The 24,472-nt window shown below is 53.8% G+C and overlaps 1 protein-coding gene across 4 annotated transcripts in view; it reads right to left on the bottom strand.

Annotated features, from left to right (window-relative positions):
- Window positions 1–8,508: 8,508 nt before the first annotated feature.
- The window catches only part of RBM19 (RNA binding motif protein 19), a 138,585-nt gene continuing 122,621 nt past the window's right edge, over window positions 8,509–24,472 (bottom strand). For 3 of the 4 annotated variants that reach the window (XM_033836959.2, XM_073790136.1, XM_073790134.1), the window contains one exon: window positions 19,679–20,667. In XM_033836959.2, the coding sequence (XP_033692850.1) occupies window positions 20,543–20,667 (125 nt within the window). In that variant the 3' untranslated portion in view covers window positions 19,679–20,542. Of the gene's footprint in view, window positions 8,939–19,678; window positions 20,668–24,472 lie in introns of those variants that run through there. The other variant, XM_073790139.1, reaches the window with a different exon arrangement.

Here is a 24,472-nt window from a genome sequence, read left to right as displayed (position 1 = left end):
GAAGGATGAGGAGGCATTGATTAGGTGAAGAGGGCATGGAAGAGCATTTCAGGGAGGGGGGAGCAGCAGACGCCAAAACCCTGAGACAGGAGGAACATGATAACCTTGAAGATTTGAAGAGAAGTCAGAGTAGGGGGGCTTTGGTTTTTTTAAATCAAAGAGGAGGAGGGAGGTGAGGAAATGAAGTGAAATGACGGACAGCCAGCACTTTTGTAGACTCGTGGTCGGGATTATACTAGGCACATCCCACTGAGTATTTCTTTTTTTTTTTTTTTGCGGTACGCGGGCCTCTCACTGTTGTGGCCTCTCCCGTTACGGAGCACAGGCTCCAGATGCGCAGGCTCAGTGGCCATGGCTCACGGGCCCAGCCGCTCCGCGGCATGTGGGATCTTCCCAGACCGGGGCACGAACCCATGTCCCCTGCATCGGCAGGCGGACTCTCAACCACTGTGCCACCAGGGAAGCCCCCCACTGAGTATTTCTAATCTTCCCAGTGACTCTGAGAGGTATCACAACTTGCTCTTTGCAGATGGGGCAACTGAGGCCCATGGAAGTAAAGTGACTTGCCCAGGGCCACACGGTGGGTGGTAGAACTAAAACTAAAACCAGTCTGTCTGACTGTAGATTTGGTATTTCTCTTTAAAAGCTTCGGAGACATTTTTTTTTAAACGCATGAGAAATCGAGACCCATTACCCCTTGTTAATGTGGGCGACTGTTCGTGGTTCCCTTGTAATTTTCTATCGTTTCTGTTGTTACTATGATTGAGAGATTACAATAGGCCAGACACATTATATATAAGTCTCACTTCATCCTCTCAATAACCGTATGAGATGGCTCGTGTTCTTATCCCCAGCTGACAGATGAGGCAACTGCGGCTCAGACAGGAGTGCGATTTGCCCAAGCCCTCCTTGGGATGGTGCTGGGATTTGAACCCCCTCCCTTGCACCCCCACCCTGCAAGCTTCATCTGCCTTTGGTGAACATCAATGCTGTTACCTCCCATATCTTGTGTTTTTATGGTCCAGATTCTCCAGAATGTTCCCATCTGTTATCTCCGGTGTGGGTGAGGGGTGCAGGTGGTGAGTGGAGGAGGGAGTTCTTATCCCTCTTTTCTTGATGGGGAAACTGAGGCCTGAGGAGGGGAAGGGGGGGCCCGTTCAGCTTGGACAGCAAGGCTACCCTCCCTCCCACCCTCTGCAGCCTTCCCCCTCTTCCCGACCCCTTGCTCAGAGCCCAAAGCCCCCGCCCCTCCCTTGCACCGCCCCCCCCGGCTCACCCCCTGAGGGAGCGCTGAGGTAGACAGTGATAGATTTGGGCCAGCCTTCATTTTCATCCTCTGGCCTCGCATCCTGGCTGGTTCCCCCACCCTCCACTTCTCCTGCAGACGGATGACAAGTGAGAATGCCTGTGACCCAGAGAAATTATCTTCCCTTCTCTTTCACTGCATAATTTTCTGCCCTCTCGTCTGGACAAGCCTGGGTGATTTTTAGCTACAAAAAAAAGGGGGGAAATTACCATTCAGGAAAAAAAAATAGAAGGAGGCTCCTAGCTACCCGACAGACAGGCTGTCTCCTGGGTGAAAATGAGAATTTCCTGCCTTGTGAACTCTGGGGGACTTGGGGGGGTGTTCACACTCGCAGGGTGATTGTGGGCACCCCGGAGGGCGAGGCCCATGGCTCCAGCAAGTTCCAGTGGCTTGAGGCAGGTGCATGTTTTTCTGGGGGCACCCCAGTGCCCACCCCCCCATGTGGGTGCAGACCTTGAGGAAGTCAGGGGGACACAGCATGGCCCTTGGTCACCTGTGAGCACCACGGCATCACCCAGCAATCCAGTGTCATGGTGCCGGGAACCCGGGCAACTTTCCCCCCAGCTTGTGGCTTTCTGGAAGTTTCTCTCCCCGTCCCAACACACACACACACGCATAGGCACACACAAGGTCACATACTCAGGGCCTACTCATGGGTCAGCAAGAAAAGTATTATTGACTTTGTTTTTCAAAATCTCTATTTGTTTTTTGATTGAAAATTTCAAGCATTACAAGTAAAGGTCCATCTGTTTTCTCAGTCCTGTAAGTAACCACTGCCTATGCTTTAGTGCCCATTTTTCCAGACTTTTCCATTCAAACATCACGATTATAAGAATGTACACAAACACAGACACACGGACACACAGATACATGCACACACACATGCAGAGAACTCCCTGAGTTCTTCACCTAGTGCTGCCACTTACTGTGTGGCCTTAAGTAAGTTACCTAACCTCTCTGAATTTGTTTGCTCATCTGTAAAATGGGCACAGTTATGGATCACACATGGCAGGGAAAATTTAATGAATCAATAAATGTCATGTGCTTAGAACAGTGCCATGCATTTAGGATGTGTTCCATAAACATTCTTTATTATTTCAGTTTTCAAATTATGTACATGGAGCTCTGGGACTCTATGGGGGTATTACTATTACTCTTCTTATGGAGAGAATCTTACTCGATTTATGAAGCACAAATACACACACAGCACATAGAAACAGACCTACAGTGTATCTGTGGTATTACAGTCTCGTGGCGGAGGAGGGGAAGTGATTAGGGGGAAAAATGTCTAATAAGTCTCCTGAGAAGGATGATAAAAAACAAAGGCTGAGAAACCTTGCTGTAGCTGACGGACAGAAGTGTGGGTCAGGAGCTGTGGCCTCTGGCAGAGGGAGACAGTCATGGTGACCCCACAGCAGGGGGGCTGGCGAATCTGTACCCCAATCTCTTTCTCCTTCTGCCTCTCATCTTCTTCCAGGGCCTCCTGCTGGCCACACACACCTGGGAGCCTGAAAGGGGGTCCATTGATGCCAGCCTCCCACGCACACAGCAGGTGGAGAACAGAGGAGAGTAGATCTGGGCAAACGGATGGTGTCCGGCATCTGATCCTGAGTTAATTTCTACCACTTACAAGCTGAGCGATTTTGGGTCAGATCTATTTGACACCATTTTCAGCCTGACTTCCCAGCTCCCTGTTGGAAACTTTATCCCTCTCTCCCTGTCTGTCCAAGAAATTGGGTCAGAAAGTGTGTGGTTCAAAAGTGGATATGTCAATCATGGTATTTGGGGAGCTTGTGGTTTAAGAAGGAGTTAGGCTTGCAAAATGGACAGTCACCCTGCAGGGAGGTGAGTCGAGGGAGGTACAGAGGTCATGTGAGGGGAGGAGAAGGCAGAGGAGAGTCGAGGGAGAGGATTCCCAGCTGGTTGAGGCCCTGAGAGTTGGGTAGTGCTCTTCACACTGAGGCTGGTCTGCCTCTGTGCCTCCGTTCATGCCATTCCACTCTGGAATGCTTATCCTTCCACTCTCCATCTGCTTTTTTTTTTTTTTTTTTTTTGCGGTACGCAGGCCTCTCACTGTTGTGGCCTCTCCCGCTGTGGAGCAACAGGCTCCGGATGCGCAGGCTCAGCGGCCATGGCTCACGGGCCCAGCTGCTCCGCGGCATGTGGGATCTTCCCGGACCGGGGCACGAACCCGTGTCCCCTGCATCGGCAGGCGGACTCTCAACCACTGCGCCACCAGGGAAGCCCTCCATCTGCTTTTGTTTGACTCGTCTAACTTGAGACCCATCTTTTCCACAAAGCCTGTTCTTCCATGAGGTCTGTGCCAACCTCTTGCTTGAGATTTTTTGGAACTAGAGACAATCCCAACTTTCAATCATTTCTGATACCTTATCTCTTGGAACAGATGGAAAACATCTGGACGGAGGGAGGCTAGGGCTGTTCTTGAGACGGAAGTCCTAGGGCCAGGTTGGAAGCTCCATGTGTGGCTGTGGATTGGTTTACCAGAGCAGCAGTTATCAACCCTGGTTTCCCATCAAAATTACCTGGGGAGCTTTGAAACATCACCAGTGCCCCAGATGAGTTATTTCAGAATCCCTGGGGGGTGGGGTCAAGGCATGTGTTTTTAAGAAACTCCCCAGGGAATCCTAATACGTAGGCAGGTGCAGGATGAAATCACATAACAGGCTTTCTAATTGGATGACACACACGTGAATCTATAGTCTTCCTTTTCTAAAAAAATGAAAATGCACATATAACTTAAAATGCACATTTCCATGAATTTTTACCTAGGTAAACACCCATGTGACCACCACCCAGATCAAGATATAGAACATCTCCAGCCCGTGGCAGCCTCCCTCGAGTCCCTCCATCACTCACCCGCTCCCCAGGGGAGCCACTGTTCTGATTTCTATCAGTAGCCGTTAGTTTGGCCTCTCCTTGAACTCTGGACCGATGGAGTAACCGCCGTTTTGTGTCTGGCCTCTTTCACTCGGTGAAACGCTATCTGTGCTGTTGGGTCCATCCTTTGTTTCTTCTTCTCTGCTGACAAGGATTCGGTTGTGTGAACGGGCCACAGTTTATCTACCCATTGTACTGTGGATCGGCATTTGGGTTGTTTCCAGTCTTTAGCTACTGCAGTCAAAGCAGCTCTGGGCATTCTTATACAGATGTTTTTGTGTCTATGTCCCGATTTAAATGGTATTTTATTCCTTTCTTCCTTCACCTTACACCCCCAAATCTAATTTTTGACGGTAAATGTTCGTAAACCAACAGCCCATTTGTGCTCAGAAAAGGAAGTTAGAATAACATGTGGCCACGTCCCTGCATCAGGAGAGAGGACAGAGCTGCAGCAGTGCAGGGCAGAAAACAGAACTGAGTCCAAGGTACGCGGGGTTGCGGCACGTCTCCTAGCTTCTTCCCTGAAATCTTTGTATTTTCAATGACACCGAGGCCCTGGGATACTTCCTCCAACCTGCTGGATCTTCAAATGATTTTCAGCATTCATGCCACTTCAGGCGTAGATCACATCCTGGTTGAGAGGCAGCTGAAAGCACACTTCCTAGCAGAGAAGGTGGCCGTTACAGCGTTCTTGAGTCTCAGTTCCGGCAGCTACCTTGACATCCACCTTTTATGTTCATAATCCTTTGCACCCAGATAATTTCAGCACCCGAGACAGTATGGACATAGTAGGTCTTCAATACATTGTTTGTTGATTGAATGTCAACGTGCCCCAAGATTAGGCAGAGAGCTGTGAGTTCAGCATCTGAGCTGCAGCATTGGCTCCTCCCCCTGAGGCACGATGGCTTCTCTTGGTCCAGTTGGCCCTTGACCTCAGCTGGGACCTGATTAAGGGAGTAGAATCAGGATGGCCCTGATGCCAGATGCTAGGAACCAGGGCTCCACATCTATCCCATCTGTGTCATCTGTGTTTTCAACCATTGCATTTCTGAGGCCTCAACTCTAGGAAATCTGGAGTCTGTGGCTACTGTATGATTTCTCTTTCAATGCATACCTTCGCTTAGCAAGGATTTACGTGGGCCTCTTGAGAGAACACAAAACACCGAATAAATGTTGTTTTTGCTTCTTCTTCTAACATTGTGTAAAGAATCTGCACATTCTCATCATTTTTCTTTCTTGTTCCACACAACATTTATGGTCACAATGTACCTCAAACCCAGAAACCCAGGGAATAGCACGAGGGCCTCTTCAGGGCTTGTGCAGAAAAATCCTCTTCCTCTCGCTCTTTATCACCTTTGGCTCTTTCTCCATCAAAGTTCAAACATGGCTCTTCCACACCGGGTGCTCCATGTTAGAATCTCAAGGCTGCTGCTTTTGAACTCAGACTCACCCGTATTGTTATTCACTTCTCTTCAGCCCCAATTCCTTACTCCATGTGCCAGCCCAGGGATGTTTTGACAACACATAACAGAAAATCCAACTAACTATATCTTAAATGAATGGGGGTGATTCTTCTCATCTAATGAAAAAATCTAGAGGGAAGTGTGGATTAAATGGCTTGCCTGTCTTTGTGATTCTCTTGGCCTTTCCCTCAAGGTTGCAAAATGGCTGCTGCAGTGCCAAGCATCACATCCAAGTTAAAGGCAAAGAGACAGGTGCTGCAGTTTCACTCTTTATCCGGAAAACAAAAGCTTTCCTGCAAAGCTTCTAGCAGATTTCTGCTTAAGTCTGATTGCTTAGAACTGTCTCTTAGACGCCTCTAGCTGCCAGGGGGAGTTGGGAAAGCAAGTGGCGGGCAGCACAGGTGAAGGAGATTGGAAACAACCGTTTATCCCACTGCATCTGCTGCATCCTGTTTCTACCCCACCTCCCACGCTTCACTGTTGGAACATTTATGTCTTTCCTGTTTGAATGAATGGCGAGTCCTCGACGGTTGCCTCTAAATATCTCTCGAGTCCATTCTTGACATCGTCCACTATGTTCCAGGAATGCTGGCCAACTTTCTGTCCTCAAAGAAAGGTGCCCCTGCTTCTGGGACTCACTTGTCTCTCTGCCCGACATACTGCTCATCCCACCTCCATTTCCGTCATGCATGGGTGGTTTCTTTTCAATCTCCAAGTCTTGGCTTAAATGTCACTTCCTTGGAGTGGCCTTCCCAGACCAAAGTCGGCTCTTACACTAGCCCTTATCCCTACGTGAAATTATACATGTATTTGTATAATTCGCCTTTATCATCTGTTTCCCCATGAGACTTAGGGACATCAGAACTTTCTGTCCTAGTAGTATGTCATTGTGCAAACCACAGTGCCAGGCTCCCAAGAAATATTTGTTGAATGAATAAGGGAAAAGGAGGGGAAAAAAGTCGATAGTCTCAGAACAGTTGGCAGATACCGTCAAGAGGAGACTACGGTTCAAATAAAACCAGACCTTTGAATAACAGCAATTCTGTTCGGAGTAAAATGTGTGTACGCAAACACATCCACGTCCGCACACAGACTCCAAAATAAAACAAAACAAGAAGAAAACAGTAGAGGAATTTTGAGGCATAATAAAGAGACTCTCAAACTTCCCATCAGCCTTTTTGCATCATTCCCGTCTTGGGGACCACAAAGGGGGCGACGGGCCACATCAGTGGGCAGATTAACAGAATTAACCATCTGCAGTGCTCTCTTATTTTATTGTTATTATTTTCCTCTCTCTTATTTTTAAGCCCCAATGCATTTCTTTTTATGTGGTCCCAGCGTTGCTAGTTTGTGCTCATCGAACCACGGCATGGAGGCACTGGGCTGTGTTTCACACAAAATGCAAGTGGGCACCTTTGTTTGAAAAAGACTTGCCTGAAAATTGCCAAGCCCCCCTTAGAGGGGTCTCAAGGCACGTGTGGTTCCTCGCCCACGAAGGCCACTGTAGCTGCCCTGCCTTCACCGTGGCGACCTCCCACCTTGATGCTCCCCTTCTAAGAGAAAATCTGCATGCAAAGGTCTTTCCCACTAAACTTCAGCCCGTCGACGCCAAGACCACGTCACTCATCTTTGCCACCCTGGTGCCTGGCGCCGAGTGGGTGCTTATTAAATGCTGGTCGTGTTCTTATTGGAACCCCAGCTTCTTCCAATCTTTTGGAAGACTCTGCCCCTCCAGTAACCCCGCATCCTATTCGAAGCTCTTTTTTTGCACAGGATCTGTGGCTCTGCCCCTCGGCATCCAGCCTGCAGGAGCTCTGCAGACACAGACCTGCGGGGGCAGCTTTCAGAACGCTGGGTGCAAAGTCCCCGCTCCCGTGTACGCAGAGCAAAGGGAGCTGATGCTTTTTGAAAAAGGAGGTTAGAAACAACCTTGGGGATGTCTCCCTCAGCCCCGCTTTGGCCTTTGGAATGTTCTGGATTTGAGAACATGAGTTACAGGTGAAGGGAGATGTGAGAGAAGCCAGCGAGCGGAGAGAAGAGCAGGGGTCAGTGTCTTCAGTGCGGTGTCACATCCCATCCACAGACCTCCTTCATCTCCTTCCTTCCTGGACGACCTCCGCTGGCCGTGACATCCCCGTCCCCGTAAACAGTGCCCAGCCCCTTCTCCGGTTGCTGGGTCCCCTCCGTCCAGCCACGTTTGCTTCTTTGGAACCTGTTGCCACCCGGATTCTGTTCTGGCCCCAACTTTCGAGGGTGTTCAGGGAAGGGGAGCTGAAGCCCTGAGCAGTCACAGCCGGGGCAGAGCTGACCGCTCTGCGTGTCTGGGTGGCCCCAGGGGATGTCCAGGGAAGGTGGCAGCAAACGGGTGGGACTTGGGCAATATCTCCCCTTTCAAGGACGGGAGGGCGACCGCCTGGGCCTTGTCCGGAGCCCATAGAGGAGGCTTAGGGCTTTTTTTCTCCAGCGACGGCCGTTCTCAGAACCAGAAGAGGGAATCTGAATAAAGAGGAGCTGCAGGGAGAGAGTTGCCTCCCCGCCCCAACTGCGGTTTCCAGGCGACACGCGGGCTGTCGCGGTCGCTGTCATACAAACCCTCTTCCCGTAAGACGGCAGGTCCCATGGGGAGAAGGGGTGAAGTGGAATATTTTATCAGCCGTGTACACATGTAACCAGAAATGGGGCTGAAAAGCGAAACCTCGTTTCCCTGAATAGGGGGACGGAGAGCGGGTGGGTGGCTGGAGGGGACTTATCTCCACGAGGTCAACAGCCAGAACACAGATGCGACCGCGGTCTTCACCCTCCGTGTTGTCAACTCGGAAAACCTAACACCGAGGGCTGTTCTGGGGATGAAGTTTCAAAGGCCTCTTGTTTTTGTATTAAAAATAAGAATCTGATATGCAGAGAAAAGGTGAAGAAAAAACAAAGCATAAGAAATATTTAAAAACTGAGTAGGAACGGGAGGGCGACCCTCCGAGAGAGAATGGAGCTGGATTTCCCATTCATGGGCCATTCCTCACTCGTGGTTTGAGGACAGTTTTGCTCCTGTGGGGAGCAAGCCCTAAGTGCTGGCATCCTGGGGGTTGAAGTTCCAAGTTCATTCTGCAGCACGGGCGGGTCAGTGTGGTGCTTGGATGGAGAAAGTAGGGCTTCCCCTCGGGGTCGGGGGAGGCAGGAGGCTGTCCAGGTACCCAGAGTGAAAGGTACAATCTCTCCTCTGCTCCGAAAAGGCAGCATCTCTACCCTGCCTCAGTGAGTGCCATCCTCCGAGGGTCTAAAGAACGAGGGGAAAAAATAAAATAATGTGCTGAAATACTTGCTTTGCCCAAGGATTTAGCGTGAAAGTAACCAACCCTGCAAACAGTCACCAGCCCCTTTGCGCGGGGAAAGTAACCACTTGCACGGCGTGTCATAGAGGAGGCTGGTTTATTTGTGCATCTTAGTCTTTTGTGCTAGTTGGGGAAATCGAGGGGGAGAAGGCAGAGACGCACAGGCTGGCTGGGAGGCAAGGATGAAATGTTCTTCTGATGGTCAGTCTTATGCCCATTTCCAAAGAACAGAGCACAGACATGATCAGATGGGCAGACAGCACATCCTCCAACAGCTCTGCCCAGACTCAGGCTGGGGGCTTGCTACAAGCTCATTCAGAAGTTTGTGAGATTATTAAAGTTAAGCAAAGAGGGATGGAGTGTGAGCACGAGAGAGAGAGAAGAGGAAAGACCGAGAGAGAGGGAAAGAGAGAGAGAGAGAGAGGTGAGAAACGCAAGAACCCATCTGGGCAATGCATCACATTGAAATTGCCCCGCATTAAAAATTCACCAGCCAGTGAATTTTCAAGGGATTTGTAGTAATTAGATGACAAAATGCCGGCAAATCTCAGGCTTGCCAAAGATGTTACTCAGGGGTCAAAGACTCGACACTTTCGGCTGGGTAATTTGTAAGTGTCAATCACTTGCCGCCATCAGAGAGGAGGGAGCGATCTAACGGCTGCATTCTAACTAAGTCGAGGCGCGAGCCTTCAGCCGCCGTCTGCCAGCAAACCCCCAGACCCCGCGGCGCTCCGGCTCCGGTGCAGACGGCAGCTGCAGCCCCGCCCGGGGCTCAGAGCCACATCGGCCGACCCAACTTTCCAACTTCTTGACTGGTTTGATTCCCCTTTGTCACTTTCAGAGAGCAGCAGCAGTTTGCCGAGAGTTGGACATCCCTCCTTCATGGAGGGGAGAGCATCCTGTGGCCGCCACCCCTGAAGGTTGAAACGGCGACTCTCTGCACCTGGACGGGCCCCGGGGCCTAGTCTTCTCATCTGTGAAGTGGGGCTGAGACTCGCCTGGCGGGGCCGTCCTTACTGAAGGAGGAAGAAACCACTCTGTACCTGCCAAAGCGATTCCTTCGCTCGGTATCTGCCCGCCTTTGTCCCAGGAGCTGTGCTGGGCTCTGAGGACTGGACAGTGACCAAGAGGACACACCTGCCCCCAGGGAACATTCTAGTTGATGGGGAGGGCGGAACGGATAATAAACAGATCAACAGAAAGCACGTCAGAGGCTGTTAAGTGCTAGGAAGAAAATGAAACCGAGTCAGGAGGATTAGAGCGTGTCGGGGGACCCTACTTTACACGGTGATGGAAGGAAAGCCTCTTGAAGGAAACGAGGGCACGCAATGCTCCCCAGAGGGCCTGCAAGGCCAAGCCCCGAGGCCCGAGCTGGACGATTCTGTTCTGAGAATTATCGCGAGGCTGGAGACTGGGACGAAGGTAGGCAGGGATACGGCGGGGCTGGGCCCCCGAAGCCTTGGACGCTTTGAGGCCCCGCGAAGCCGGGCTCAGTGCAGCCCAGCCTGGACAGTCCCTGCTCAAATCTGATTTGGGTTCTAAGGGGAGGGAAAGCACCTGGAGATGCCCGTATGTGGTGTCCGGCCTGCCTGTGGGCCTGGGCTGACACTTGCAGGGGTATCTCATTTCAGCGGCTCACGCTGATTGAAAGCAAGCTACAAAGGGGAACAGTGAGCCGGAAGGTAAAATGATGCTATCAGGATGGCGGCTGGCCTGGAACTGCCTGGACCCCAGACCAGCCTGAAAAGGAGACCCTTTACGAGATGATGGGTGCAGAGCGACCCCTGTCTCCCTCACTGCCCCTGCCCAACAGGGTATTTTTTGGAAAAAGCGCTGGCTGTGGAACCAGACAGATCCTGGGCCCTGACTCTGCTGTTTCTGAGCTGTGTAACCCTGGAGAAGGTAGTCCATCTCTCTGGACCTCTGTTTCCGCATCTGGACAATGGGCACGTGAGCCCCACTCACACAGTACAGACAGGCATTATTCGTAAGAACCTGGCTCAGGGGAGGCTCTCAACAGAAGCACTTCCAACTCAAACACAGCCCTGATAAACGAAAGATGGTCGTCTGGCTGGCCGCTTAAAGAGTATCTCAATTAGCAAAAGAATTCTGCGGCGGAACCACACTTTAGGGGTATAAGCCAGGGGGCAAACCTCTGCTTTAAAAGAGCTGAAACGGGGTGTCTTTGTATAGCCTGCAGCCTGGTTTGCAAAATAAATGTCCCAAGTGGAATCTATATGCTGGGGATATTTATGTATTTGGCTAATACTGGGTCCAGGGAGGGGCCCGGGCTGGGATCTGTAAATCACTTTCTCCCTTGAGCTCTTCCTGGTTATTTCTCATTTGTTGTTGGCAGGGGCAGGGCACCACGCAGGGTGTATTTATTCCCCTCACCCACCTCCTTTCCTGGGCCTGGGTCTCCATCCCAGCGAGCCTTTGCTGCAGGTTTAACTGGGCTGTGAAACTGCTCAAGGGGAAAATGAGAAACTACCCAGTGTTTCATGGGAGGCAGTGGGCTGGGCTTCCTGAGCTCCGATGGCCAGCCCTCACCACTCCACGGAGCAGGGATAACTGGAAGGCCCTGGACCAGGAGGCAGGTGCCTGCGGCACCCCCCAAATCCACGCCAGGCTCCCCTGCAGCTCGGAGGCCCGGAGGCCCACTTGAGATGCAGATGAAAATTAGCAGCAGCAGCAAGTTGGCTCAACTATTCCCCACGGCCCCTCGTTAATATCATCCATCTTTGTAGTTTCTACTGGGGAGTTTGGAGCTGACCCGGCATCTGCTTAAGAATCAGTGGGACGGAGAATCGTAAGGCAAACAACGCTTATCGCCCCCACGGAGCCGTTTACTGAGCACTTACTTCATGCCAGGCGCTAAGCTGTGGCCCCTGGTGAGCTTCGGCTCAGCTGATCCTCACAAGGACCCAGGGATGGAAGATGACTGTCCCCTCATCCGTGGGACCGTCCCTGAGCCCATGTGAAGCTGTCCCCCCGCCCCCACTTCCGGTGCCATCTCCGTGCTCTGATCTCCAGCCCTTCTCTCTGCCTGACGTTATATTACAGGTACTTCGAGGATGGACCCAGGCTTTGTTTGTGATGAAGGCGACCGACCTCTTTGCCTCCCTGGGTCACAGAGGCTGCGGTTTTTAAACTACCTGTTTGTTGCCCTGAATCAGAGGAAGAGCCGGTGCAGTGGGGAGGGGCGTGGAGGACACTGAATACGCGTCCTGGCTGCTTGTCTGAAGCCGAGGCTAAGCTCCGGACGACCCAGAGCTGCATGTGCGTGACTCCCCTGTCCTTTGCACAAAGGACCCACAGACACACATGCCTCAGCGGAGCTAGGAACCTCCCCAGGGCCCCTGGAGCGTCCCCCCCATCTCAGCAGTCCACTCCCGCCCAGCCTGCGGGCCCCGAGGGGCAGGGGCTCTGTCTGCCCTCTTCCCCCTGGACCCCGGGACCTGGCCCAGGGAAGGTGCCGGTCAACGTTCTGATGAATGAATAAACGCACGCGCTCTCTCTCAAAGGCCTCGGCGGGCGGTCTGGGGCTTGGGGATGAACGTCAGGGAGATCCAGCAGGAACACCCCAGCCTCTCCGGAGCTGGGAGACTCTGGGGATGTCCCCGGAATAGCCTCGAGCCTCAGTTTCCCCAACTGAAAAATGGGGGGAAAGAGCAGTGCCCGTGGGTTGCAGGGCTGTGGTGAGCATTCAATCCTGGATGATTGGACTTCATTTTATCGTTGAATCCACAGGGCCAGAACTTAGCTCTCAGAGAAAGATGGCTGAGTCATTAGGACTCAGACCCCAGCCCTGAGACTCTGTCACAGGTGTGCCCGGAGGGCTCAGGGTCTTCTAATGTGGGTCCCCGGTTACTCAAGTCCTTACTCTGGGTTGACCTCCATCCCTGACAGAAGCGACTGCCTTTGGAGACACAGCACGGGTCCTCGCTGGGCGTCTGAACACTGATGCCGCTCCCACACACACGGGGAGGACGGGGTGGGAGGGTGGATGCCGCTTCTCGGAACGGGTTTCGTCCTAATAATTAGGGACTGTGGCACCAAGGTGGCATCACACCAGGAAAGTCAAGGATGCAGTAGGATGTAATCTCTGCAGACGCCCCGCGAGCTCTGGTTAAGAGTCCAAACACTCCTCCAGGTGCGAGAGGAAAAGGGACAGGCTCTGCCTGCCAGCAGCCTGGCTGGAGGGAAGCTTCCAGCTCACAGGAACGGGCAGAAAGGGTGGTTCAGAGCCTTGCCAGCCTTTCTCAAATGGGTGGGGCTGTGTTTCCAGGCAGAGGCAGACACGGAGGGTCAGGACGGGGTGGGGAGTAGTGGGGACGCAGCCTGGAGGTGAAGAGCACAGCCCGGAGTTGGCCGCCTGCTTCCCACCCTGGCTGACCCTGGAGCTGTGTGGTCTTGGGCAAAGCACCTGACCTCTCTGGGTTTCTGCTTCCTCAGTGGAGACGAGGATGGTGATAATGGTGCCCATCTCGCGGGGAGGTGAAGGATTAAGTAAGTTAATCCGTGTTTAGAGCAGTGGTGATTATGGTCACTTAGGATGGTGGATGAACCAAGCCCACAATGGGGGAGGCCAAGAGAAGGGAGGAAGGACCCTCTCCCAAGCCCACAGTGTGCTGGGGGCTTTATGTCTCTTTCAGCCTGTGGATGGGGCCCTGGCTCCGAGAGGTGCAGTGTCTAGCCTGAGTCACACAGCAGGGCGATCCCCCGCCCAGGCCCGCTCACTGAATCCTCCGAGGTGGGCGTTCCTGTCATCCCCATTTTACAGAAGAGGAGACCGAGGCACAGAAAGCCAGGCCACTTGGTCCTGAGGTCACAGAGCTTGTCGTAAGCAGTGGAGCCGGGATTTTGACCCAGCAGTCTGGCTTTTCCCACCCAGCTGTGCATGATTCAGATTCCCTGACCTCAGGCTGCGGGGAGGGTTAGCGAGCTTGTCACCCACGGGAAGTGCTTGCAACTCCCAGGCCAGGACCAGCTCTTCCTCACTTGGTGACGAGGGGGTGGGTCCTCCTGGGATGGTCTGCCCCAGGCAACCGGTCTCTCCTGGGGTCTCTGGCTGGACCCCGTAACTGCGGTCAGGAGATCCCTGAGGGAGAGGTTAACCTCCTCTCCCTCAGAGGGGCCGGGTTTGGGGTCCCAAACCCTCAATGCCAGCCAGACGCCAGGGTGGGTGTCAGCACCCCTGAGAGGCTGCGTCCCCTCTCCCAGCCCCTTCCATGTGCTCTGTGTCCCGGGCCCAGAGCCTGCCCCCAGCTCCCCCGAGGGCGCTGGCTGCTGTGAAGGGACCCCTGCTCCCCAAGCTGTCTGGCAGCCCCTTGTGGGAGCGAGTGGCCACGGGCCACTGCCATCTGCAGCCCTGCCTTCAGGTTTCCCAATTCCGGTCACATCGTGCCCACACCTGCCCGCCGCCGCACGCCATTGCCACTCTCCTTCCCCGGCCCTGGTTTGGGGTGAAAGCCTTGCTTATTAGTCAATCTGGAGCCCACTTACTGTGAATTACCAGGCCTGATTGATATTCATAAGTGGATACATCTGAAACCTCAGTCAGCTGCCACGTGACTCTGCCTTGGGGAGGTGTCTGCTCTGAGGACGCGGGGATCTGAGCGGCCCCGGCACACAGCGGCGGTCCCTGGCTGACGGCCGTCCATGCCCAGCAGTGGCCGGGACCGGGAGGTACCAGCTGGGTTTCCCAGTCCGGATGGCGGCAGGGAGGAGGGGCCGGGGGCTGGGGCGGAGGGAGGCCAGCAGCCAGCCTCCCCAGTTCTCACCGCTCCACCTTTGCACGGCCGTTCCTCCCACCCGGACCTCCTCTTCCTCTCTGCCTAGCTACCCGCTCCCCCCGCAGCTGGGACATCACTTCTGAGAGGTGCCTCCCCAGCACCCCCATCTGAGTCAGGCTCCCCAGCCTTATTCTCCTGGTGCACCGCACTATGTCTGCACGCACACACCGCAGGGGCATCCCGGTCTGCAATCTCGCTTCCGGTGTTTGGGGTTGAGTTCCATGGGGACCTAGTCTTGTACCCCTGGCTCACCATCTGGTGCCTGGCACAGGGTAGCGTTCAGTAAAACTTGGTGGGATGCATGGTAAAGTGCTTCCCCCGGACTAGGCCCCGGGCTGTGGCTCAGCTCACATCTCCCCTGGGCTTGAAACCCCCTGGGAGGGACAGTGTTTTCTGTTTGCAGACGGAGCAGATGCAGAGATTCAGGAACCTGGGAAGCAGAACCTAGGCTGGTGTGATTCTCAAGCCTGTGCTTCAGGGTTAAAGGGAGGAACTTAACCTCTCACCCCCAAGGGCTTGGGTTTCTGGCAAGTACCGTGTCTTGAGGGTCCGGGGGCTTTTGCTGCAGGCAAGATGGCGTGAAAGTAAATATTGACGATCAGCTCAGAGAACATGCAAGCCCCTCTCCATCCTGAAAAGCTGCTTTGCTGAGTGGGGGCTGAAAGCATAGATCTGTCTATATGCTTCTTCGCAGATCAGACACCCAGCTGAACAGACGAGAGATGCGGAAACGGGGACCGCTTTCCAGATGCTTGGAAGTTCAAGGCTGGCCTCTCCAAGCAGGAACAGGGAAGGTCTGCTTCACAAGCCCAGGCCTGCAAAACGAGACGGGCGGTGCGCCCAGCCCTGATTCCCGGCTTCGAAAGCCAGGGCAGGGAGGCCTAGGGATTGGAGAGGGGTCAGTATGCAGAGAAATGAAGCTAAATCCAAACTCCGATTTCGAAATTCAAACGTTTCCCAAAGAAAACAAGGTTGGAACGGACTGAGTCTTGGGAACCAGAAGGAACGGGGTTTTTTTTTTGTTTTTTGTTTTGAAACCCGAGGGCTTATTTTAAAAGGGGGGTGGGGCGGGGATGGAACCATGTCCCACGTACTGGGCGCTCAGGGCACTGTGGGGAGGGGCCGGCTCCCCTTCCTCGAGGAGGATTGGGGTTGAGGCTGCCCGGCTGGAGGGAATCTGTCAGTGACCCCTGGGCAGCTCTGGGGCCCACGTGGCTGTGACGATCAGAGGGCAAAGAGCAGAGAAATTTCCAGCAGGAGGATATTAACTCGCTGGCCCAGTGACACCCAGGGGCTTGATGAGTGCCATCTGGGTCCCTTGGCAGCGCGAACGCTCCGGAAGAGAGAGGATTCATCTCGGAGGCTGGGCTCACCTGCCTGGCTAGGACTTTCCTGGGTTTGGCAGTAAAGAGTCCCTTCATGGCCTGCTTCTCCAGAGGTCGGACTAGGGGCGACCTGGGTTCCAGCAAACGCTTAGTGGGAGCCCCTCCCCGCCCCGCACTTGTGGACAAGCCCTCGAAGGCTTCCTTTGGGGACAGAGCACACACACTCTGTGCCATGAGGAAGCACCGTGGCAGTGACAACCCTGAGAAGCTCTGAGGGAGGGCACCCGAGTCTTGGGTGGCCAGGGGGAGGGGGGAGACTGCTCAGAGCCAGTGGCGTCGAGACACGAAGGATGAGCAGGTGGGAAACAGTGGGGGAAAGTGGGAGACGAGGTGTCCCAGTCATCCGGGCCACAGATGGGTGCTGGCACTAAGATGGTCCCCAAGGGAAGGGATGGGTGCAGGGTATGCTAAGTCGTGTGTGGGATCCTGACTGCACTCACGGCCCGATTTTCACCCCCTCCACCACCACGTCCATGCATTTTGCTAGTCCCCTCCCTTGCTGACTTTGAGCTCCGCCATGTGACTTGCTTTGGCCAACGGGGCAGTAAGCAAACCTGTCTTCGCGCGTAAGCTGCGTGTAAGCGACAAGAGCCTCACGCTTTTCTGGGGTTTTTCATTGACACCTAGCGCTTGGGCCCTAAACCCGTTATCCAAATTCTTGCGTTAAGAATCCATGGAAAGATGTGGTATGTGTGTGCAATGGAACATTACTGAGCCACAAAAAGGAATGAAATTGGGTCGTTTGTAGAGACGTGGATGGACCTAGAGACTGTCATATGGTGTGAAGTAAGTCAGAAAAACAAACATTGTATATTAACACATGTATGTGGAATCTGAAAATATTGGTGTAGACGATCTTATTTACAAAGCAGAAATAGAGACACAGACGTAGAGAACGACCGTATGGACACCAAGGGGGAAACGGGGAGGGTGGGATGAATTGGGAGATTGGGATTGACATACATATACTATTGATACTATGTATAAAATAGATAACTAGGGCTTCCCCGGTGGCGCAGTGGTTAAGAATCTGCCTGCCAATGCAGGGGACACGGGTTCGAGCCCTGGTCCGGGAAGATCCCACATGCCACGGAGCAACTAAGCCCATGCGCCACAACTACTGAGCCTGTGCTCTAGAGCCCGTGAGCCACAACTACTGAGCCCACGTGCCACAACTACTGAAGCCTGTGTGCCTAGAGCCCGTGCTCCGCAACAAGAGAAGCCACCGCAATGAGAAGCCCGTGCACTGCAACAAAGAGTAGCCCCTGCTCGCCACAACTAGAGAAAGCCCGTGCACAGCAGCGAAGACCCAACACAGCCAAAAATAAATAAATAAAATAAATTTTAAAAAAATAGATAACTAATGAGAACCCACTGTATAGCACAGGGAGCTCTACTCAATGCTGTGACCTAAATGGGAGGGGAATCCAAAAAAGAACGCATATATGTATACGTATAGCTGATTCACTTTGCTGTATAGCAGAAACACACACAAGATCGTAAAGCAACTAGACTCCAATAAAAATTTAAAAAAAGAATCCATGGAAGAATATTTTTGGATCTGTGAATGGCGCTCACGTGGGGCTGAGTTCTAAAGTCAGCTCAAAAGGTGACAATCAGGGACAGTGAAATTGATCTTGACAATGACCCGTGAAGACGCCGGGCAGCAGCCTGGCTGCGTCCACGGCAGATGCTGCTATAGCCACTCCCACACTCCCTCTCCTGCTTCCTGCAGCACCGGGACCTCCATGTCTTAATGGGCCGACGGTCACCCAGGAGAAAGACTATTTCCCAGTGTTCCTTGAAGGCAGGTTTGACCATGTGACTCTGTCCTGGCCAAAGAGATGCGGGCAGAAGTGACATGAGGCGGCCCAGGCTGTGTCCTCCTGCTGGCCGGGTCCTGCACAGAGAGAGCCCTCCTGGCCGTGTGATCTGGAGGCAGCCAGGTCCCTGCCACTATGCAGTGCCCTGTCAGAGCGAGCGTGCTCACCTTCCCAATGTCACGTGAGAGAAGTCCGCCTCCATCTTCTTGAAACCACTGATTTTGGGGTCTGTCACAGCAGGGGAAACACACTCTAATACACCGTCCGTCTGCAAGGCCACCACAGTTGGCTGCATCTCTAGCTGGCTTCTGTTCTTTGGTTGCGCACCAGGTGAAGAAGCTGGCTAGCATTTCAGTCTACAAAAGATCTCCCAGCTCAGAACTGTTGCGGTGAGATGCTTATTCTTTGAGGGCTGGGCAACTGAACCCAAGACTAGAAATACTGGACGGGGAGGGGCTTAAGGGCTCTGGACCCACATCCCAGCTCCTCTGGGAAATACAGTTTGAGAATCATTAAAGGAACCAGTGTTTTAGGCTATGTCTTATGTGGCCCACCACTCCTCAAGCGTCCTTCCTTCTCCCAAGCAGCCAAAACTTTGACTGTGGGCGGTGGCCAGTGAAGATGCCTGGAGGCAAGGGGGCCTGCCTTGTTCCAGCATCTTCCTGGAGTGTTAGCCATGCGCGGCTCACTGCAGTCCTCTAGCCTCAGTTTCCTCACCTGGGCAATGAGAGCGACAGCCTCTGCCTTGTTGCAGCCGAGACTCAAGGCTGCGAGAGCACCTTGTAAACCGCGGGGCGACACACAGACATGCAAGATGGCGGCGATATTACCGCCTGGAATGTTTTGGGGGGTCCAGGAGAAGGAGGGCTCCAGACAGTTCCTAGGGAAGGCAGAAGCAGCTGCCGTCCAGAAATCTGCACGACTACAGAGAAATGTCTGCTGTTGGCCTGAGCCCAAGGATGGGGCACTGCAGCCCCAGTGGATCCCTTTCATGAGAGCTGCAATTAAGGGGAAGTGGGGTCTATTAAAGAAGCTGGAGGGGACGCAGCCCTGGCTTCTGGCGATGCTCTAATTAGATTGCAGGGCCCCTCTTATTTTGCTGCTGAGCCAGAAGGCCCTGGGCTCGGGGTTTGTGCTGCGTGGTGGGTGATGGCGAGAGCCTGCCGGGGCCCGGGGACACGCCTTACGCTGGGGAATGGGGTAACTATGGCGAACGCTCGTACAGTGCTTGCTGCATGGCAGGGACCATACTGTACTCACTTGATCCTCACAACTCCAGGAGTCGTACGGCCGTTGTTCTCAGTTCACAGATGAGGAGACCGAGGCACAGAGAGGCCGAGGAGCAAGGTCAAGGTCACGCTGCAGGCAAGTGGCAGAGCTGGGATTCTGGCCCAGGGAGCCTGGCTGGGTCTGGGCAGAGGTGGCAGGATGGGAAGGGCACAGAATGGGGAGCAGTGCCACGGTGTGACCTTGGGGAAGCCACCCGCCCTCTCTGGCTCTGGCTTTCTGAGCTGCAAGATTAGAGGGGCTTGCTTTAGATCAGGGATTGGCAAACTTGATGTTAAGGTCCAGACGGTAAATATTTTGGGCTCTGCAGGCCATACAGTCTCTGTTTCAACTACCCAGCTCTGCTACTGCAGCAGGAGGGCAGCCTAGACCATCTGTAAACCAATGGGCATGGCTGTGTGCCAATAAAACTTTATTTTTACAAACAGGCAGCAGCTGGACCTGGTCCACAGGCCCGCAGACTACCAACCCCCAGTTTAGATCACTCATGTCCCTTATTTACCACTTTTTTTTTTTTGGCCAAGCTGTGTGGCTTGCAGGATCTTAGCTCCCTGACCAGGGATTGAACTCAGGCTCTTGGCAGTGAAAGCATGGGGTCCTAACCACTGGACAACCAGGAAATTCCCTTTACCACTTCTGTCTCTCTCTTTTTTTTTTTTTCCGTACGCGGGCCTCTCACTGCTGTGGCCTCTCCCGTTGCGGAGCACAGGCTCCGGACGCGCAGGCCCAGCGGCCATGGCTCACGGGCCCAGCCGCTCTGCAGCCTGTGGGATCTTCCCGGATCGGGGCACGAACCTGTGTCCCCTGCATCGGCAGGTGGACCCTCAACCACTGCGCCACCAGGGAAGCCCCCTTTACCACTTCTTTGTATCACATTCATGTTCTTAATAATTTTCTTTATACAAATTCACTATTTTTTTTACCTCCTCCTTAGGGCTTGGCAAAACCATTGGCTTGATGAGCTAGCTGTATATTTCCAATTGTAACATGCATGTGAAAATAAACCCGTAAGTTAAAAATTAAAAAAAATAAAGTTTATGGGCTGCCTAAAATCACCTCGTGTACCACGAAGCCTGCACTCCATCCTTCATGAGACATGTTTACATCAGTGGTTTTCCAACCAACTCCTGACAGGGAGGATGAACACGTGGGGGGCCCTTACACCCTGACTTTGAATAGAGCGGTTCTACTTTCTCTGTTTTCTACATTGGGGTTCTTGGTTTTTCTAAGACTTTTGCTTGGAAAAAGGGGTCCTGTGGTCAAGAGAGTTTGGAACCACCTAAAAGTGGCTTCAAAATGAACTGGGAACTGGTGAGCTTTGAGTGAGGACATCCCAGCTCTGCCTGCACGCGGCTGTGAGCCTCCACGCTGCTTCTTAGATTTCCTAAAGAAAAACAGATGATTTCCTGTTACACTTTTGGTCCAGCCCGCTCTCCTGAACTGGAGACACGCAACCTCTGGGAAGCTCTCCATCTCCACCCGACAGCTCTCTCCAAGTGAACGCGGTAAAAACCCAACTCCTGGTTTCTCCTCTGGGCCAGCTCCTGCATGTGGCCTGTCTCAGCACATGCTGGCTTCTGTCTTCCCGGGGCTAAGGGCCCAGACCATGGTGCCCCGCAGCCCACAGCCAGACCTCTAGTCTGTCCCCTGGGCTCCACCTTCAAAACATCTGGGACCCGGCCGCCTGTCACCTCCTCTGCTGGCTGAAGCTGCCACGCCTCCCCTGGATTACTGCAGGGGCCCTGGGCTCGGCAGCCCAGTTGAGCCTACACAGTGGTCTTCCCAGTCCCACTGCCCCTCCGTCCCTTCCTTCTCGCTCTGCTCTCACGCCACCTCCTTGGGGAGTCCTCCCTCGGTCCCTCCGGACACCCCGTACAGAAAGCAGCCTCAGTAGCACCAGAGGAGAAAACATCTGCTTGCTGTCTGTCTCCCCACATCCCACTGTCAGCTCCTGGGGACCCGGGAGTGTCTCTCCCAGCACCCAGGGCTGGGTCTGGTGCACAGCAGCCTGAGCAAACATCTTGGGATGCATGCGCCCAGGTGTTTCAGGTTCAGACCTCTCCTTGGGCTCTGCAGCAACGGGAGCCCCCGGGGATGAGGTCATGGGCTCTGCCTTCGGGAGGTGACCGTCCTCCGCGGGTCTCGGGGGTACCCCATCACCCTCATGCTCTACCCTGGTGCCCTCCACAGCCCCACTGAGCCCCAACATGTGCCCATGCACTGGGGATGGACGGCATTCGATGGTATTAAAATCAAACAGCATGTTAGGAGTTCATGGTAAGTAGGTGCTGAGCAGGGAGAGACCTGGCAGGGGAAAAATGACTGGATGCCTTTCATTCAAGCCGCCCTGAGGTCAGATTTTTGATTTCCGGCACACGCCGGCCTTCCTTCCTGAGCCTCGAGTACATCTGTAAAATGGGACAGCAGCGCAGCCCGCAGTGCAGGGGTGACGAGAGGAGGGTGTGCATTAAGGCCCCGAGTGGGGCCAGGCTCTCCTGCGAGCACGTGCTGCCCCGCCGCCCGGGGTAGGAGAGCTCGAGGCAGGTTGGAACTCGGGCTTCCCGCTACCTGGAGCTGGGCGCGAGTCCCGGGGCCAGCCCCTTGTGCCATGTCACCTGGGAATGTCGCCTCCCCCTTGGAGGCTCCACTTCTGTACAATCTCGTAAACTTACCTCCCACAGCTGCTGGGAGGACAAAGTTGGCGTTCGTTCCTTCATCACATATTTACCAAACACTTCCTGCCCGAGAGGCACAGGAGACGCGGTGCACAGGGAACAGGCATGGACCCTGCCCTCCTGGGGCTGACAACCCCAGGAGGGAGGACAGACACGAAACCGCGACACAGACAACCATTTACAGCTGTGACAGGGGCCAGGGAGGCGCTTAGGTGTTACGAGGGCATGCAACACGGGGGCCTGGCTTGTCTGGCGTGGGGTTTGGAAAAGTCAGCTAGGGGAAGGTGCCTATTTCAGTGGCTGGGGCAAGATAGGAGAACAAATTTATTATTAAGCCAGGATTCTATTAATCTGTTATTATTAATACTGCTGAAAAAAATGATCGCATGTTATTAGCGAAGCTCAGCAAAGAGAACCAGAGAGGCTTTTTCGTGGGAGGGGAGCGCGTTTCATTTCTGCAAGGCGTACCAAAGGGTTAAAGTCATTTTCATTAAAATTCAAATTTCAGCAGGCGCTCACTCTCCCTTCGCCGTCCTTTGAACGTTTGACTGGCAACCATTTCATATTTCAATCTCGGCAGAACAAATTGAATTAGATGTTGAAACCAAACTCGGCTCTGCTCACCAAAGCCTCCATGCTCGGCTTGCACTAATCCTTTCCTAGATACTGCAGAGCACAGACAGGCGCTGGGAGGGACGGGCCCCGCCACAAAAGACAAAAGAGCCCAAGGCGGCGGCAAAAGGAAAGGAGGACAAACACGGGGGCAAAGGCCCCTGGAAACTGTCTTCTGCCTGATTCTCGGGTCTTCAAGCCCAGGAGACAAACTCCCGTGTGGATCCAGTGTTTCTGTCCCGGTATTCCTGGCACCCAGCACAGTGCCAAGTGCAGAGGGATGCCTAGTGTTCGATGGATGAATGAATGAATGATTGGGGGTGAGGATTAGCTGTTGGTTTGAGGACTTAACTCCACCACCCTCTCTCTGCCTCTGGCCTGTGCCGTTCCCCCCCCTTTCCTTTCTGAGACACTGCAAAATGCCTGGCGCCCTCCCAGGGTCAAGGTGCTTCCGCTGGGACCTGGGCTTACTCCAGCCCTGTGATCTTCCACACCAGCCCCTGCAGAGCGTGCAAACCGGCTGGAGGATGCCAGCTTGCGTTTCCCAGGGAGGAAGGGGGCAGACCTCACACCCTGGGATCACCCCACGGCTGAGGGTCTGTGGAATGACCTACAAGCGCTGACACAAGGGCCCGAGCCTGGCTTCCGGTCTACTGTGGCAATGGCATTGGTGCCCACGGGGAACCCCAGGATGGAAACGGTTAGGAATAAGCACAGCGACACCGGCCGTTTCTGGGGGAGGGGCTCACTTATTTCCCGACTGCACCACGGCAACCGTGGGCCCATCCTGAGTCTGGCTTTGGCTTCGTATGAGGAGCAACTGGGTAAACCACGTCTCTGCTTGGCCTGCTCGGGGGCTGCTGGGCAGAGGTCACTCCCTCCAGGCTGCCTTCCTGGATACACGGGCTCCTTTCCACCACGACCCACCTCAGAATGCTCGTGCTTCCTCAGGTGCGACCTCCGTGCTTTATTTCTGGAATTTCTCTCCTAGGTCTTCTGGTGGTTTGGGACCTCTGATGTCCCATCATCATTCGAACTCACCTGAAGCCCCCTCCCTGAAAGCTCCCCCCGTGCCCCACTGCTCTGGTGGCAACAGTGACCATCAATCTCCCCAGGGCCTTGGCTCCAAGGCCCGGAGTCTCCCCAGTTCACCCGGCACACACTGGGTGGAGGCTTTTCTTCTGAAATGCTTTCACGCAGTCCCTCTCCCTCAAAGGGGGAAAGGCGGGCCCTCCTCTGGGCCAGGCTAAAGACCTGGCTTTATTTTATTATTACCTAACTATACTTTTTATTCCAGAATACCAATAATAATGCCGATGATGATTATGATAATAAAAATGACTAGAGCTTTAGTAGTTCCTATTTAAAGAGTTACTTTCAAAGGGGTGGAGGACAGGGCTCAGGGTTACTGAGACACTTGTTCAGCCTCCAGGCGCCAGGTGCTGTGACTGAAAGGAACAGGGACAGGATCGGCTGAGGACGACATGGGGGCAGGGGCTGGGCATGGAGAGGAACGGAACGTGGCTACTTTCCATAAGGTGGACGGGGCTGTCTCTCTGAGGAAGGGAGGGAAGCTTAAATGAAGATCTCAGAGTGGCTGGTGGAGATGGGGGAAGGAAACAGGAAGAAAGTGGAGGAAGGGTGTCCCAGGCAGAGTAAAGAGCAAGTGCAAAGGCCCTGGGGTGGGACTGTGCTTCCAGGTCGGAGAGCAGTAAGTGAGCGGCAGGGGCAGGGGAGGCAGGACCTTCTTGCTCATCGTGGTGAAGAGTGTGGTTTTACTCCACGTGTGCACGCGGGGGCAGGGCCGAAGGGCTTTACACTACATTCCCCATGATCCAGCTCAGGGCTGCATGTGGAGAATGCAGTGCTCCTGGGGCAGCGTGGAGTCTGCTATGGGCGTTG

This window comes from Tursiops truncatus, chromosome 13, assembly GCF_011762595.2.
Source record: "Tursiops truncatus isolate mTurTru1 chromosome 13, mTurTru1.mat.Y, whole genome shotgun sequence".
NCBI lineage: Eukaryota > Metazoa > Chordata > Mammalia > Artiodactyla > Delphinidae > Tursiops > Tursiops truncatus.
Note: the sequence above shows the minus strand (reverse complement) of the source record. Positions and strands in the feature narration are given on the sequence as shown.